Source organism: Lepisosteus oculatus, unplaced genomic scaffold, assembly GCF_040954835.1.
Source record: "Lepisosteus oculatus isolate fLepOcu1 unplaced genomic scaffold, fLepOcu1.hap2 HAP2_SCAFFOLD_49, whole genome shotgun sequence".
Lineage (NCBI taxonomy): Eukaryota > Metazoa > Chordata > Actinopteri > Semionotiformes > Lepisosteidae > Lepisosteus > Lepisosteus oculatus.
The window spans coordinates 1,400,338-1,416,822 of NW_027168031.1; the positions used below are offsets into that span (position 1 = coordinate 1,400,338).

At 41.3% G+C, this 16,485-nt stretch overlaps 1 protein-coding gene across 1 annotated transcript; it reads left to right on the forward strand.

Annotated features, from left to right (window-relative positions):
* The first annotated feature begins 11,114 nt into the window (after positions 1–11,114).
* On the forward strand, positions 11,115–13,041 carry LOC138230783 (uncharacterized). The gene is made up of 2 exons (XM_069186522.1): positions 11,115–11,173; positions 11,659–13,041. The coding sequence occupies exon 2, from the start codon at positions 11,694–11,696 to the stop codon at positions 12,564–12,566; it is 873 nt and encodes a 290-aa protein (XP_069042623.1). The 5' UTR covers positions 11,115–11,173; positions 11,659–11,693; the 3' UTR covers positions 12,567–13,041.
* The last annotated feature ends 3,444 nt before the right edge of the window (positions 13,042–16,485 follow it).

The following is a 16,485-nucleotide window of genomic DNA, read 5'->3' on the forward strand; positions in this document are numbered from 1 at the left end:
CTATTGCTAGAATATTGAAACAACAAGGAGTCCGCGGAGTCAAGCAATGCTGAATGAACAAGTACCTGAAATTCAATAGGATTTTGTGTATTGATTACAAATAGGTGTGAAATTCTCATGTACAGTGGTATTCATGGATTCCTTACACAAGCAGCCGTTGTTATGATACTTTCGTAATCTGAATATAAATCTGTTATCTACTTGAAACTGTAATTATTGAATAGATTAATGTCTTTGAAATGCTTCATTAACTGGGCAGTTTCCATGTTTGGAAATGTTTTTATTTTGATTGCTGATTGCTAGATACTGTATGTTTAATAGGCATGCTGTTAATATTTTCTACAAGAGCCAAATAACACAGTTATGCTGTAGTAAGTTCTATATAAGTTATATAACATAAGTTATATTTTGTTCTGAGGTCAATTTGAATCTCATACTAAATTACTGGTGTCCTTTTATCTGAGAAACACTACCTGATTGATCACCTGATGCCTAGAAATTAGCATGCACAGTAGCCCAGTGTTTAGCATTGCTAGCTCACAGTGCTGAGGCCCTGGGTACACTTCTGGACCTGGGGTGCTATCTGTATGGAGCTTGTATGTTCTCCCCATGTTTGCATGAGTTTGCTTTGGGTGCTCCGGCTTCCTCCCACACTTCAAAGAACTACTGGTAGGTTAATTGGCTTCTGGGATAATTGGTGAGTGTCTGTGTCTTCCCTGCATTGGACTACCATCCAGTCCCAGGTATCTCCTGCTTATTACTTTCTGAGGCTCTGGCTCCCCCGTGACCCCCCGACCCCCTGACCACCTGACCCTGAATTGGATGAAGCGGTTAGAAAATGGGTGGTTTCTGTTATGCTCTGGTCATGCTCTGCCATAGCAACAACTTGTAAAAAATGCAGATGCTAGGATTTAACTCAAAGAAGGAGCTCAGATCACTGTGTTGGCATCACTGTACAGGTGTCCGGTGTGTTTTAGAACATATGTTAAAATCTTATTTACTAACTTCTAGACTTTTTACCCCCCATATCAGTCTGTAGGTGCACAGTGGTCTGTGGACACCCTCCTTGCTCTGTCGTAAAACAGGAAATAAAAAGCAACTGGTTTTGACTTTAATGCACTGAGACTGTGGAACTCACAGAACTCTCTTGTCAGAAAGGCAGCTTCTAACAGCTTTTAAGTGAAGACTAAGAACACTTTTCTATTTTATTAAAATAGATTATATATGTTTTGTTTAAATATATGTTATAAATGTTAAAACGACAGCTCGTATAAGCTTGTATTTTTACCTTTCGATCATTTTTAGAATTGCTTTGAGTTCCTTTTACCATGATAAACAGTACAAAATATGAGGTGTTGAACTTGTCAAAAGTTTTAAAGCGCTTTATGACGTAAAGTGTGATGACAGTCCTTGGCGGTCTATGTAACAATTCTTCTTGAAGTAGGTCATCGGGCCAACAGTATATAAACATTACAGCTCAAGTGCTTTTGTATCTGAACGCTTTTAGGTAAGTAATTTAGCAGCTGCGGTATTAATCGTGATTTTAATGGCAAATTCAATTGCAGGTAAAATAAAAATGGCGGATAACTTTCTTTCTAGCTTCGTGAAGCGGTCGCGCCACATTATACATATATACCATAATAAGAAACATAATATGTACAGTAGAATTTTTCACTTTAAGCTGGCATTATCCAGAACCGGGTCAGGGCCCGGACCCGGACCGTGCAGTGTGGTCCGTCGGCCTTCTAAAGATGTTTAGGAGATCGGGGCGCCCTTGGATTTGATTAGAAACTTGCATAATTTCTTAACTTGACCCCATTATCTTAAAAAAAACGGCCAGGCCAAGACCAAAGCATGAAGGCTGCGAGGATCGGGGGACTCTCATTTTTGGTCACAGCGTACAGTAGTAGATCAGTAACCTCTGTTTATCGTGATAACCTTTAATTATTTTCCAGTACTTTTTTAAATGATAAAACACATTGTCTCGCCAGTTTTGCTAAAGATACGGTTTTAGTGTTTACGCATAAATTTGTAAGCCGTAGGTTTAAATCTCGTGGTCTTATTTTCTGCATTTTCATCGTAAGGGAAGGCGCTCGTTTGCGATTTACGCGCTGAATATTGTAAGCAGAGGAGCCTTAAGGCACAGCCTCGCCTTAACACCATCGTTTGCATTGTCATTGTCATCCAGAAAAGCAGTCGTAAGAAAATGAATCTGTGGCGGCTCCGAACATTAAAAAAACTATATCTAGACTGCAAATACATCCCAATCTTACTATCAACACGTTTTAAGACCCCTCTCCTTTCCACCGGTATACAAGCTAAGAGAGAAATATTGGAAATCCCATCTGAAGTAGCCCTCGTCTCACCTTCGGAGCTGTGAGCGATGGGGATCATAATTAAAAGGGGTACAGTTACTTTGAAAATGTGTATGTGATACTTAAATTTAAATAAAATAAAAAGATAAATTATATAACACAGACTGCTATCTATGTCCATGTGTTTAAGACGTATGAATCGGTTTTAAAACAGGCACACCCCTTCTCACAAATCCGACTGGAGTCTCAGTCCGTCGTCGCGATGAATTAGGAGCTCAGATGTAGGCTAAGTGATTGCAATTTACTTATTTAAAAGAACCACTTCAAATCAAAAGGGAGACATTTTGTAATGGTAGTTATCGTATTATAGTATACGATAACTGTATACGTAGTATACGTAATTGTAGATATACAGTACATAAAGGGTATGAATAGGTGTGAGCTTTTACTGTATATTTAATATTTTATCTGACCCACTTGTAGAAACCGCCTACTCAGATTTATTTAAGTGGTCTGCCACCATAAAGACAGAAAAATATAATGACACCCTGTTACATTAACTGTAAAATAAACGCCGTAACTGCGGCCATATGAAAATTTGGATAAAGATTATACAAACATCCTAAGGAGCTCTATGACATATGAGCGTCGTAATAATGGTTGGTGACCTGACGTAACAGTGCTCCCTGAATTACGTGATCTGTATATACCCAAATACAGATATATCACATAGGGAGATGCAGTCAAACATTGCATTGCTATCGTCGTGGTGAACTATTTCTCCGCTGTTTAAAACTTGTTTGGTAAGTGTCATCAAATATGCTTGTCAATTTGTAGCGAAATCGATATACTGTATCATAATCCTTCAGCTATCTATAATGTAGTGAAACGGCTAATTAATATTGATAAATTCCCTTATTCACAGTGACTTTTGCTCAAACCCCTGTTGCATAATGGGTTAATTTTATATAAAAAAACATTTATATCATAGATATAATACAAGCTTTGAAATGAAATAGCACATTTCCAGGTTTCAGTTAAACATTTTTAAAAAAGCTCATGACTTTAAGCATTCTGAACATTGAGAATGTTATTTGGGAAACAAATGTTTATTATAATGTTTATGTTTAGGATCTGTCTCCTACTGAGTCAGCATGCAGCATTCAACACCATTAGGTTTAATATTAAAAAGTTGTGTATTTCCTGAATTGTTTTTTTTTATTCCTTTCTATTAGACCATACTAGACTGTGCAGGATATCATTTATTTGCCATTTTTGCCTTTTCCAGATACCTGGGAAACAAAGCTCATATCTCATTTGCCAATGGAGCCCAGTCCTAAGCCTGGTGCTCTGTCCCCCTCCCCGAAGGACACAGACTCGAATCGACCCGCGCCCTTAAGGCAACAGGATCTGATCTCCACGTACTGCCCGCCTCCCAAGATACAGCTTCTGAAGGACACCTTCCAAGAGAAACTGATGCAGGAAAAGGAGAAAAAAATGATCGCCATGTACAATCGGCGGCAGGAGGCAGCTCTACAGAAGATGAGAAAATGTTTCCAATATGTCAAATACGCTGCGGAGAAGAAGATGGGGAACAGCTATCGCTTCCAAGCCCAACAGGGCCCCGAGAAGAACATTGTGGGGTATGATCGGTCTTACTCCCTGAAGCCTATGGGTAACAGGAAAGTCTCCGGCCCTGGTGAGGTTCGGGCTGTGGACCGCCCGGAAGCACAGAGTGATTCCTTGTTTGCCCCCACCCCGCCTCAGGATGGTCATGAGAGGCCCTGCGAGAGGCCGGGCAGGAGGGGCTCAAGAGTACGCAAACCTAAGGACAGGACTGTCCTCCCCATGGTGGCGACCCCTCCAGGGCAATGCCCTTCTCATGCCAATGGGAAGGAGCACTTTCAGTTGCAAGAGGAGCTACGAAAAGTGGCCGAGGCAGAGGCCGCGCTGAAGGAGGAGCATCGCTGGAGGGAGGCCAGCCTGCAGGATGAGATGCGCCGGAAGGAGGCCATGATGAAGGACGAGATTCGCCAGAAGGAGGCCATGATGCAGACGAAGCTCTTCAGAGCTCAGGAGGAGCTGAGGATGGTTCCGAGAGAGATGGAAGACTCCAGAGAGGTGGCCGGAAGGGAAAATAGAGGCGAGGCAGAGCGAGCTTTGCCCCAGAGGACCATGGGCCAACCACCGCTCTAAGGCCGTGCCTCTTCTGACCTGCAGAATGGAGAAGCAAAAAGCCTTCACTCCAAGGAAAGCCCTTCCTATCAGAGGAGACAACCTTGATTATGGTTCTCCAATGGAAGATGGCGGATGCGCAGAATCGCACTTTCCCTCTGCGCTTTCCCATCAGGAGAGACGTCAAGTGAGCCCTTGCAGCCGTGGGCTAGAAGACGTCCCCTGTGGAAGGAGAAAGTATCTCAAGAAAGCAAGGCTCCCTGAAAGCGACGTATCAGCGGCACAGGCCGCGCAGGCCCACTTCAGAAATAACACCACATGTCTGGATGAACAAACTCTGTCAGTGGAAAACAGATATTTGTCCCCTACAAGTCTGATCTGCCCTACCGCTGAGCAATTTCCATATGAGAATAGCCAGAGTGGAAACCCTCAGCTGGTGCCCTGTGAACTGTGTCACAGGAAGTCTGCTGTAGAGAGGCTGGAGAAACACAGCAAGATCTGCAAGAAGCTTCAGAATTCAAAGAGGAAGGTTTTTGACTCTTTCAAGCACAGGGCCAAGGGAACAGAACTGGAGACATACATCCATAAGAAGAAGGTTAAACCGCCAATCGTGGTAAGGGCTATCCTTAAACTCTTTCCAAGCTTCCCTTTTTTTCTCCTAGAGTCAGACTCAGCTTATAAATCAATGTAAACAATAAATAAGTGTTTTATGAAGTACTCTTCTGAAAAACTGCCGCAAAGGCACATTTGCCAGACAGAATAAATGTGTCTTAGTGACTTCTGAATTCTGTTGTAAAAATGTACATATCAAGCAAATAGCACTCACAGGAAACAAAACCATAACTACGTAAATTGTACTCTCTACCCAATGACCTGAAAGGTAGCCCCAGAAAGCTAAGTTATTACTGTATTGATATTTTCTTGCCTTGTGAATGGTTTGCGACCAGACTGTGTACGCAGTGCTAGTCTGGACTTTTTCTGGAAGCTGTTTTATTGGTTTCATTTCCTGTTCCCAGCTGAGAAAGAACAACTGGAGGCAGAAGCACGAGGATTTCATTCGGAGCATCAAACAGGCCAGGGAGGTGCAGCAGGTGATCACGCAAGGAGGGAAAGTTGTGAACCTGCCCCAGCCCCCTGCGAATCCAAACCCCGACTACGTGCCCTGCCCTCACTGCGGCCGGCGCTTTGCCCCCAGGCCGGCACAGAGGCACTTCCCCAAGTGTCAGCACATCAGGAGCCGCCCTCCTCCTCCTCCTCGCAGATGAAAACTGATGTGAAGAAGAGCAAAAGAGTCATGATCTTGGCTCACGACTCACGTCCTGCTTTTTCTTTTTAGAAACACATTTAGCACAGTTCATCCGTATGATGATGAAAAAAAAATGTTACCTTATTTTAATTAAATGATTTTTTTTTGGTGGACTGGTGTTTGCGTAGCTGTGGTTATTTCAGTTTTTCTCTTATCATTCATACACCTTGACCTCCTAAAAATAATTTTTCAACCTGGAACGTACAATTAGCAGGCAATAGAACAGGTCACATTGGTCTTGGAACCATCAAAAAGCAGTATTCACACATTCTCGGCATCAATTTTCCTTAAAAACAACTGAAAAAGCAAGGTAAAGAGTGATTGATTTTTTTAATGAAAGTTATTTGATTTAATTTATTTAATTTTCATAATATTTGAAATATGTTGGGATTAATGTGACTCAATATTATCTGCAGCTCTTACACTCCAGGCACCTGATAAAGTGGAACGCAGTGTCTTTGCCTTACATGGCGCTCAGCTCTTCCTCAATCCCAGCAGAAGCACCAGCAGAAGCAGCAGCCTCCGGGTCCTGCCTCATGCACAGCTTAAAATGCAACACCAAGTAATACAACAAACAACAGGGAAAACCATTCACGATCAGACACATCCGTTGATTGCTGGCTCTCAGTAAAGGGACATTGCATCATTACATCACAAAATAGACTACATTTCAAGGTTAAAGAATTACCATGTTCTGCGATTCAGAACGAGGCAGCAAAACTTCCTATAATCTGTTGTGGCCCTATGACATTGTAAAGGAGCAGGCTTGTGAATACATCTCGTTTAATCCAATGGAAATATAACTCTCAACTTTTTTACGTTTTTGCCAATAAATAATACTACATTGTTAACTCTGCATAAAGAACCTTGGAATGGAACGTTTTTTGCAGTGAAATGTTTGCTGCATAACCTATACCCTTTCTCTCCTACATCACATTGCATTAGTCATTACAGTGATTAGTGAGCAGGAAGGGCTGCATCACATCGCAATTTGTGTGGAACTTGAATGCGAATTTGTTACAACATGGCGTAACTTACAGTCCTTTCACAAAATTCATGATTTTGTGCTCAATTTTGAGTTTGTAAAGTTTTTCTATAATGTCAATGATTTTATTTTGTGACTGAAATTAAATAATTTTGTGTCTGCAAAATTGGGACTGTAGTTCCACCTTAACCTACTAGTACTGTATGTCTTTGGACTGTGGGAAGAAACTGGAGCACCTGGAAGAAATCCACACAAATGAAGGGAGAACATACAATTCCATCCAGACTGCACCCCAGGAATTGAACCCAGGACCCCAGCTCTGTGAACCACAGTGCCACCTCATTGCTATAGTCACTTTAATTAATGTCAAAACTCATTTGCAAATGAGCAGCCTGGGATCCAAAAGGATCAAGACAAGGATCCAAACAAAGCACTATCCCAAAGCTTGGCTTTGTACAGTATATCATACAGGGCTTGATGCAGAAGGCAGATAATCTAAGTCCATGAAATAATTGCTAAGGGAAAGTGACTTTGTGTTTTTGGAGGGAAGTTACTCAAGATGGAGCTGTGTTAGTGAAATGATTGTTCTGATGTACGGCTGATGTCCAAACACTGAAAACATGATTGTGTATGCAATCGCACTCCCGAGCTCCATTGGGTATGGTTAAAATAACTTTTTATAGTTCATCACATTCAAAGTGTGTGTACCTGATGAAAGTGTAACACGCATTTGGAGGAGTTATTCAGGATTTTCTTTCATTCAACTATTTCAAGACCGATTATTTTCAGATGTTGTAGTATACGTGAATAATGAAAGGCCTTCATATTACACAATGAAGGAATGACTTCGCAGGTGTGAAGAATAAAAGATTAATTCAGCTCACTTTGGGGAGTTTCACAATGGCCCTCCTTAAAGAAATGTGGGTTTGATTAAAGGAGTGAAGAAAAAGCACTGAATAATATTTGCTTCTGTAAACGTAATCATCTCAAAATATGGTTAAAGAAATTGAAGAAGGTTAAACATAATCCAAAACGTATAAGGTCAATTTAAGTACAACCAGAATTCTAGTGTTTATGCAATGCATCTGTGGGTTGATATGAAATACGGCCGTTCTTAAACTAAACGAGGTTATCGAGAGCATATTCCGAGTACGGCTGTGGCCAGTTGTACTGTGAACTGCGAGGACCGTATCTTATCCTGAACTGGCTGTGCGAATACCGTCCTCTGCTGGCAGAAGGAATAGATTACAACGGCACTGTATTGGCGATTAGTCCTATTGCTAGAATATTGAAACAACAAGGAGTCCGCGGAGTCAAGCAATGCTGAATGAACAAGTACCTGAAATTCAATAGGATTTTGTGTATTGATTACAAATAGGTGTGAAATTCTCATGTACAGTGGTATTCATGGATTCCTTACACAAGCAGCCGTTGTTATGATACTTTCGTAATCTGAATATAAATCTGTTATCTACTTGAAACTGTAATTATTGAATAGATTAATGTCTTTGAAATGCTTCATTAACTGGGCAGTTTCCATGTTTGGAAATGTTTTTATTTTGATTGCTGATTGCTAGATACTGTATGTTTAATAGGCATGCTGTTAATATTTTCTACAAGAGCCAAATAACACAGTTATGCTGTAGTAAGTTCTATATAAGTTATATAACATAAGTTATATTTTGTTCTGAGGTCAATTTGAATCTCATACTAAATTACTGGTGTCCTTTTATCTGAGAAACACTACCTGATTGATCACCTGATGCCTAGAAATTAGCATGCACAGTAGCCCAGTGTTTAGCATTGCTAGCTCACAGTGCTGAGGCCCTGGGTACACTTCTGGACCTGGGGTGCTATCTGTATGGAGCTTGTATGTTCTCCCCATGTTTGCATGAGTTTGCTTTGGGTGCTCCGGCTTCCTCCCACAGTTCAAAGAACTACTGGTAGGTTAATTGGCTTCTGGGATAATTGGTGAGTGTCTGTGTCTTCCCTGCATTGGACTACCATCCAGTCCCAGGTATCTCCTGCTTATTACTTTCTGAGGCTCTGGCTCCCCCGTGACCCCCCGACCCCCTGACCACCTGACCCTGAATTGGATGAAGCGGTTAGAAAATGGGTGGTTTCTGTTATGCTCTGGTCATGCTCTGCCATAGCAACAACTTGTAAAAAATGCAGATGCTAGGATTTAACTCAAAGAAGGAGCTCAGATCACTGTGTTGGCATCACTGTACAGGTGTCCGGTGTGTTTTAGAACATATGTTAAAATCTTATTTACTAACTTCTAGACTTTTTACCCCCCATATCAGTCTGTAGGTGCACAGTGGTCTGTGGACACCCTCCTTGCTCTGTCGTAAAACAGGAAATAAAAAGCAACTGGTTTTGACTTTAATGCACTGAGACTGTGGAACTCACAGAACTCTCTTGTCAGAAAGGCAGCTTCTAACAGCTTTTAAGTGAAGACTAAGAACACTTTTCTATTTTATTAAAATAGATTATATATGTTTTGTTTAAATATATGTTATAAATGTTAAAACGACAGCTCGTATAAGCTTGTATTTTTACCTTTCGATCATTTTTAGAATTGCTTTGAGTTCCTTTTACCATGATAAACAGTACAAAATATGAGGTGTTGAACTTGTCAAAAGTTTTAAAGCGCTTTATGACGTAAAGTGTGATGACAGTCCTTGGCGGTCTATGTAACAATTCTTCTTGAAGTAGGTCATCGGGCCAACAGTATATAAACATTACAGCTCAAGTGCTTTTGTATCTGAACGCTTTTAGGTAAGTAATTTAGCAGCTGCGGTATTAATCGTGATTTTAATGGCAAATTCAATTGCAGGTAAAATAAAAATGGCGGATAACTTTCTTTCTAGCTTCGTGAAGCGGTCGCGCCACATTATACATATATACCATAATAAGAAACATAATATGTACAGTAGAATTTTTCACTTTAAGCTGGCATTATCCAGAACCGGGTCAGGGCCCGGACCCGGACCGTGCAGTGTGGTCCGTCGGCCTTCTAAAGATGTTTAGGAGATCGGGGCGCCCTTGGATTTGATTAGAAACTTGCATAATTTCTTAACTTGACCCCATTATCTTAAAAAAAACGGCCAGGCCAAGACCAAAGCATGAAGGCTGCGAGGATCGGGGGACTCTCATTTTTGGTCACAGCGTACAGTAGTAGATCAGTAACCTCTGTTTATCGTGATAACCTTTAATTATTTTCCAGTACTTTTTTAAATGATAAAACACATTGTCTCACCAGTTTTGCTAAAGATACGGTTTTAGTGTTTATGCATAAATTTGTAAGCCGTAGGTTTAAATCTCGTGGTCTTATTTTCTGCATTTTCATCGTAAGGGAAGGCGCTCGTTTGCGATTTACGCGCTGAATATTGTAAGCAGAGGAGCCTTAAGGCACAGCCTCGCCTTAACACCATCGTTTGCATTGTCATTGTCATCCAGAAAAGCAGTCGTAAGAAAATGAATCTGTGGCGGCTCCGAACATTAAAAAAACTATATCTAGACTGCAAATACATCCCAATCTTACTATCAACACGTTTTAAGACCCCTCTCCTTTCCACCGGTATACAAGCTAAGAGAGAAATATTGGAAATCCCATCTGAAGTAGCCCTCGTCTCACCTTCGGAGCTGTGAGCGATGGGGATCATAATTAAAAGGGGTACAGTTACTTTGAAAATGTGTATGTGATACTTAAATTTAAATAAAATAAAAAGATAAATTATATAACACAGACTGCTATCTATGTCCATGTGTTTAAGACGTATGAATCGGTTTTAAAACAGGCACACCCCTTCTCACAAATCCGACTGGAGTCTCAGTCCGTCGTCGCGATGAATTAGGAGCTCAGATGTAGGCTAAGTGATTGCAATTTACTTATTTAAAAGAACCACTTCAAATCAAAAGGGAGACATTTTGTAATGGTAGTTATCGTATTATAGTATACGATAACTGTATACGTAGTATACGTAATTGTAGATATACAGTACATAAAGGGTATGAATAGGTGTGAGCTTTTACTGTATATTTAATATTTTATCTGACCCACTTGTAGAAACCGCCTACTCAGATTTATTTAAGTGGTCTGCCACCATAAAGACAGAAAAATATAATGACACCCTGTTACATTAACTGTAAAATAAACGCCGTAACTGCGGCCATATGAAAATTTGGATAAAGATTATACAAACATCCTAAGGAGCTCTATGACATATGAGCGTCGTAATAATGGTTGGTGACCTGACGTAACAGTGCTCCCTGAATTACGTGATCTGTATATACCCAAATACAGATATATCACATAGGGAGATGCAGTCAAACATTGCATTGCTATCGTCGTGGTGAACTATTTCTCCGCTGTTTAAAACTTGTTTGGTAAGTGTCATCAAATATGCTTGTCAATTTGTAGCGAAATCGATATACTGTATCATAATCCTTCAGCTATCTATAATGTAGTGAAACGGCTAATTAATATTGATAAATTCCCTTATTCACAGTGACTTTTGCTCAAACCCCTGTTGCATAATGGGTTAATTTTATATAAAAAAACATTTATATCATAGATATAATACAAGCTTTGAAATGAAATAGCACATTTCCAGGTTTCAGTTAAACATTTTTAAAAAAGCTCATGACTTTAAGCATTCTGAACATTGAGAATGTTATTTGGGAAACAAATGTTTATTATAATGTTTATGTTTAGGATCTGTCTCCTACTGAGTCAGCATGCAGCATTCAACACCATTAGGTTTAATATTAAAAAGTTGTGTATTTCCTGAATTGTTTTTTTTTATTCTTTTCTATTAGACCATACTAGACTGTGCAGGATATCATTTATTTGCCATTTTTGCCTTTTCCAGATACCTGGGAAACAAAGCTCATATCTCATTTGCCAATGGAGCCCAGTCCTAAGCCTGGTGCTCTGTCCCCCTCCCCGAAGGACACAGACTCGAATCGACCCGCGCCCTTAAGGCAACAGGATCTGATCTCCACGTACTGCCCGCCTCCCAAGATACAGCTTCTGAAGGACACCTTCCAAGAGAAACTGATGCAGGAAAAGGAGAAAAAAATGATCGCCATGTACAATCGGCGGCAGGAGGCAGCTCTACAGAAGATGAGAAAATGTTTCCAATATGTCAAATACGCTGCGGAGAAGAAGATGGGGAACAGCTATCGCTTCCAAGCCCAACAGGGCCCCGAGAAGAACATTGTGGGGTATGATCGGTCTTACCCCCTGAAGCCTATGGGTAACAGGAAAGTCTCCGGCCCTGGTGAGGTTCGGGCTGTGGACCGCCCGGAAGCACAGAGTGATTCCTTGTTTGCCCCCACCCCGCCTCAGGATGGTCATGAGAGGCCCTGCGAGAGGCCGGGCAGGAGGGGCTCAAGAGTACGCAAACCTAAGGACAGGACTGTCCTCCCCATGGTGGCGACCCCTCCAGGGCAATGCCCTTCTCATGCCAATGGGAAGGAGCACTTTCAGTTGCAAGAGGAGCTACGAAAAGTGGCCGAGGCAGAGGCCGCGCTGAAGGAGGAGCATCGCCGGAGGGAGGCCAGCCTGCAGGATGAGATGCGCCGGAAGGAGGCCATGATGAAGGACGAGATTCGCCAGAAGGAGGCCATGATGCAGGCGAAGCTCTTCAGAGCTCAGGAGGAGCTGAGGATGGTTCCGAGAGAGATGGAAGACTCCAGAGAGGTGGCCGGAAGGGAAAATAGAGGCGAGGCAGAGCGAGCTTTGCCCCAGAGGACCATGGGCCAACCACCGCTCTAAGGCCGTGCCTCTTCTGACCTGCAGAATGGAGAAGCAAAAAGCCTTCACTCCAAGGAAAGCCCTTCCTATCAGAGGAGACAACCTTGATTATGGTTCTCCAATGGAAGATGGCGGATGCGCAGAATCGCACTTTCCCTCTGCGCTTTCCCATCAGGAGAGACGTCAAGTGAGCCCTTGCAGCCGTGGGCTAGAAGACGTCCCCTGTGGAAGGAGAAAGTATCTCAAGAAAGCAAGGCTCCCTGAAAGCGACGTATCAGCGGCACAGGCCGCGCAGGCCCACTTCAGAAATAACACCACATGTCTGGATGAACAAACTCTGTCAGTGGAAAACAGATATTTGTCCCCTACAAGTCTGATCTGCCCTACCGCTGAGCAATTTCCATATGAGAATAGCCAGAGTGGAAACCCTCAGCTGGTGCCCTGTGAACTGTGTCACAGGAAGTTTGCTGTAGAGAGGCTGGAGAAACACAGCAAGATCTGCAAGAAGCTTCAGAATTCAAAGAGGAAGGTTTTTGACTCTTTCAAGCACAGGGCCAAGGGAATAGAACTGGAGACATACATCCATAAGAAGAAGGTTAAACCGCCAATCGTGGTAAGGGCTATCCTTAAACTCTTTCCAAGCTTCCCTTTTTTTCTCCTAGAGTCAGACTCAGCTTATAAATCAATGTAAACAATAAATAAGTGTTTTATGAAGTACTCTTCTGAAAAACTGCCGCAAAGGCACATTTGCCAGACAGAATAAATGTGTCTTAGTGACTTCTGAATTCTGTTGTAAAAATCTACATATCAAGCAAATAGCACTCACAGGAAACAAAACCATAACTACGTAAATTGTACTCTCTACCCAATGACCTGAAAGGTAGCCCCAGAAAGCTAAGTTATTACTGTATTGATATTTTCTTGCCTTGTGAATGGTTTGCGACCAGACTGTGTACGCAGTGCTAGTCTGGACTTTTTCTGGAAGCTGTTTTATTGGTTTCATTTCCTGTTCCCAGCTGAGAAAGAACAACTGGAGGCAGAAGCACGAGGATTTCATTCGGAGCATCAAACAGGCCAGGGAGGTGCAGCAGGTGATCACGCAAGGAGGGAAAGTTGTGAACCTGCCCCAGCCCCCCGCGAATCCAAACCCCGACTACGTGCCCTGCCCTCACTGCGGCCGGCGCTTTGCCCCCAGGCCGGCACAGAGGCACTTCCCCAAGTGTCAGCACATCAGGAGCCGCCCTCCTCCTCCTCCTCGCAGATGAAAACTGATGTGAAGAAGAGCAAAAGAGTCATGATCTTGGCTCACGACTCACGTCCTGCTTTTTCTTTTTAGAAACACATTTAGCACAGTTCATCCGTATGATGATGAAAAAAAAATGTTACCTTATTTTAATTAAATTATTTTTTTTTTGGTGGACTGGTGTTTGCGTAGCTGTGGTTATTTCAGTTTTTCTCTTATCATTCATACACCTTGACCTCCTAAAAATAATTTTTCAACCTGGAACGTACAATTGGCAGGCAATAGAACAGGTCACATTGGTCTTGGAACCATCAAAAAGTAGTATTCACACATTCTCGGCATCAATTTTCCTTAAAAACAACTGAAAAAGCAAGGTAAAGAGTGATTGATTTTTTTAATGAAAGTTATTTGATTTAATTTATTTAATTTTCATAATATTTGAAATATGTTGGGATTAATGTGACTCAATATTATCTGCAGCTCTTACACTCCAGGCACCTGATAAAGTGGAACGTAGTGTCTTTGCCTTACATGGCGCTCAGCTCTTCCTCAATCCCAGCAGAAGCAGCAGCCTCCGGGTCCTGCCTCATGCACAGCTTAAAATGCAACACAAAGTAATACAACAAACAACAGGGAAAACCATTCACGATCAGACACATCCGTTGATTGCTGGCTCTCAGTAAAGGGACATTGCATCATTACATCACAAAATAGACTACATTTCAAGGTTAAAGAATTACCATGTTCTGCGATTCAGAACGAGGCAGCAAAACTTCCTATAATCTGTTGTGGCCCTATGACATTGTAAAGGAGCAGGCTTGTGAATACATCTCGTTTAATCCAATGGAAATATAACTCTCAACTTTTTTACGTTTTTGCCAATAAATAATACTACATTGTTAACTCTGCATAAAGAACCTTGGAATGGAACGTTTTTTGCAGTGAAATGTTTGCTGCATAACCTATACCCTTTCTCTCCTACATCACATTGCATTAGTCATTACAGTGATTAGTGAGCAGGAAGGGCTGCATCACATCGCAATTTGTGTGGAACTTGAATGCGAATTTGTTACAACATGGCGTAACTTACAGTCCTTTCACAAAATTCATGATTTTGTGCTCAATTTTGAGTTTGTAAAGTTTTTCTATAATGTCAATGATTTTATTTTGTGACTGAAATTAAATAATTTTGTGTCTGCAAAATTGGGACTGTAGTTCCACCTTAACCTACTAGTACTGTATGTCTTTGGACTGTGGGAAGAAACTGGAGCACCTGGAAGAAATCCACACAAATGAAGGGAGAACATACAATTCCATCCAGACTGCACCCCAGGAATTGAACCCAGGACCCCAGATCTGTGAACCACAGTGCCAGCTCATTGCTATAGTCACTATAATTAATGTCAAAACTCATTTGCAAATGAGCAGCCTGGGATCCAAAAGGATCAAGACAAGGATCCAAACAAAGCACTATCCCAAAGCTTGGCTTTGTACCGTATATAATACAGGGCTTGATGCAGAAGGCAGATAATCAAAGTCCATGCAATAATTGCTAAGGGAAAGTGACTTTGTGTTCTTAGAGGGAAGTCACTCAACATGGAGCTGTGTTAGTGAAATGATTGTTCTGATGTACGGCTGATGTCCAAACACTGAAAACATGATTGTGTATGCAATCGCACTCCCGAGCTCCATTGGGTATGGTTAAAATAACTTTTTATAGTTCATCACATTCAAAGTGTGTGTACTTGATGAAAGTGTAACACGCATTTGGAGGAGTTATTCAGGATTTTCTTTCATTCAACTATTTCAAGACCCATTATTTTCAGATGTTGTAGTATACGTGAATAATGAAAGGCCTTCATATTACACAATGAAGGAATGACTTCGCAGGTGTGAAGAATGAAAGATTAATTCAGCTCACTTTGGGGAGTTTCACAATGGCCCTCCTTATAGAAATGTGGGTTTGATTAAAGGAGTGAAGAAAAAGCACTGAATAATATTTGCTTCTGTAAACGTAATCATCTCAAAATATGGTTGAAGAAATTGAAGAAGGTTAAACATAATCCAAAACGTATAAGGTCAATTTAAGTACAACCAGAATTCTAGTGTTTATGCAATGCATCTGTGGGTTGATATGAAATATGGCCGTACTTAAACTAAACGAGGTTATCGAGAGCATATGCCGAATACGGCTTTGGCCAGTTGTACTATGAACTGCGAGGACCGTATCTTATCCTGAACTGGCTGTGCGAATACCGTCCTCTGCTGGCAGAAGGAATAGATTACAACGGCACTGTATTGGCGATTAGTCCTATTGCTAGAATATTGAAACAACAAGGAGTCCGCGGAGTCAAGCAATGCTGAATAAACAAGTACCTGAAATTCAATAGGATTTTGTGTATTGATTACAAATAGGTGTGGAATTCTCATGTACAGTGGTATTCATGGATTCCTTACACAAGCAGCAGTTGTTATGATGCTTTCGTAATCTGAATATAAATCTGTTATCTACTTAAAACTGTAATTATTGAATAGATTAATGTCTTTGAAATGCTTCATTAACTGGGCAGTTTCCATGTTTGGAAATGTTTTTATTTTGATTGCTGATTGCTAGATACTGTATGTTTAATAGGCATGCTGTTAATATTTTCTACAAGAGCCAAATAAGACAGTTATGCTGTAGTAAGTTCTATATAA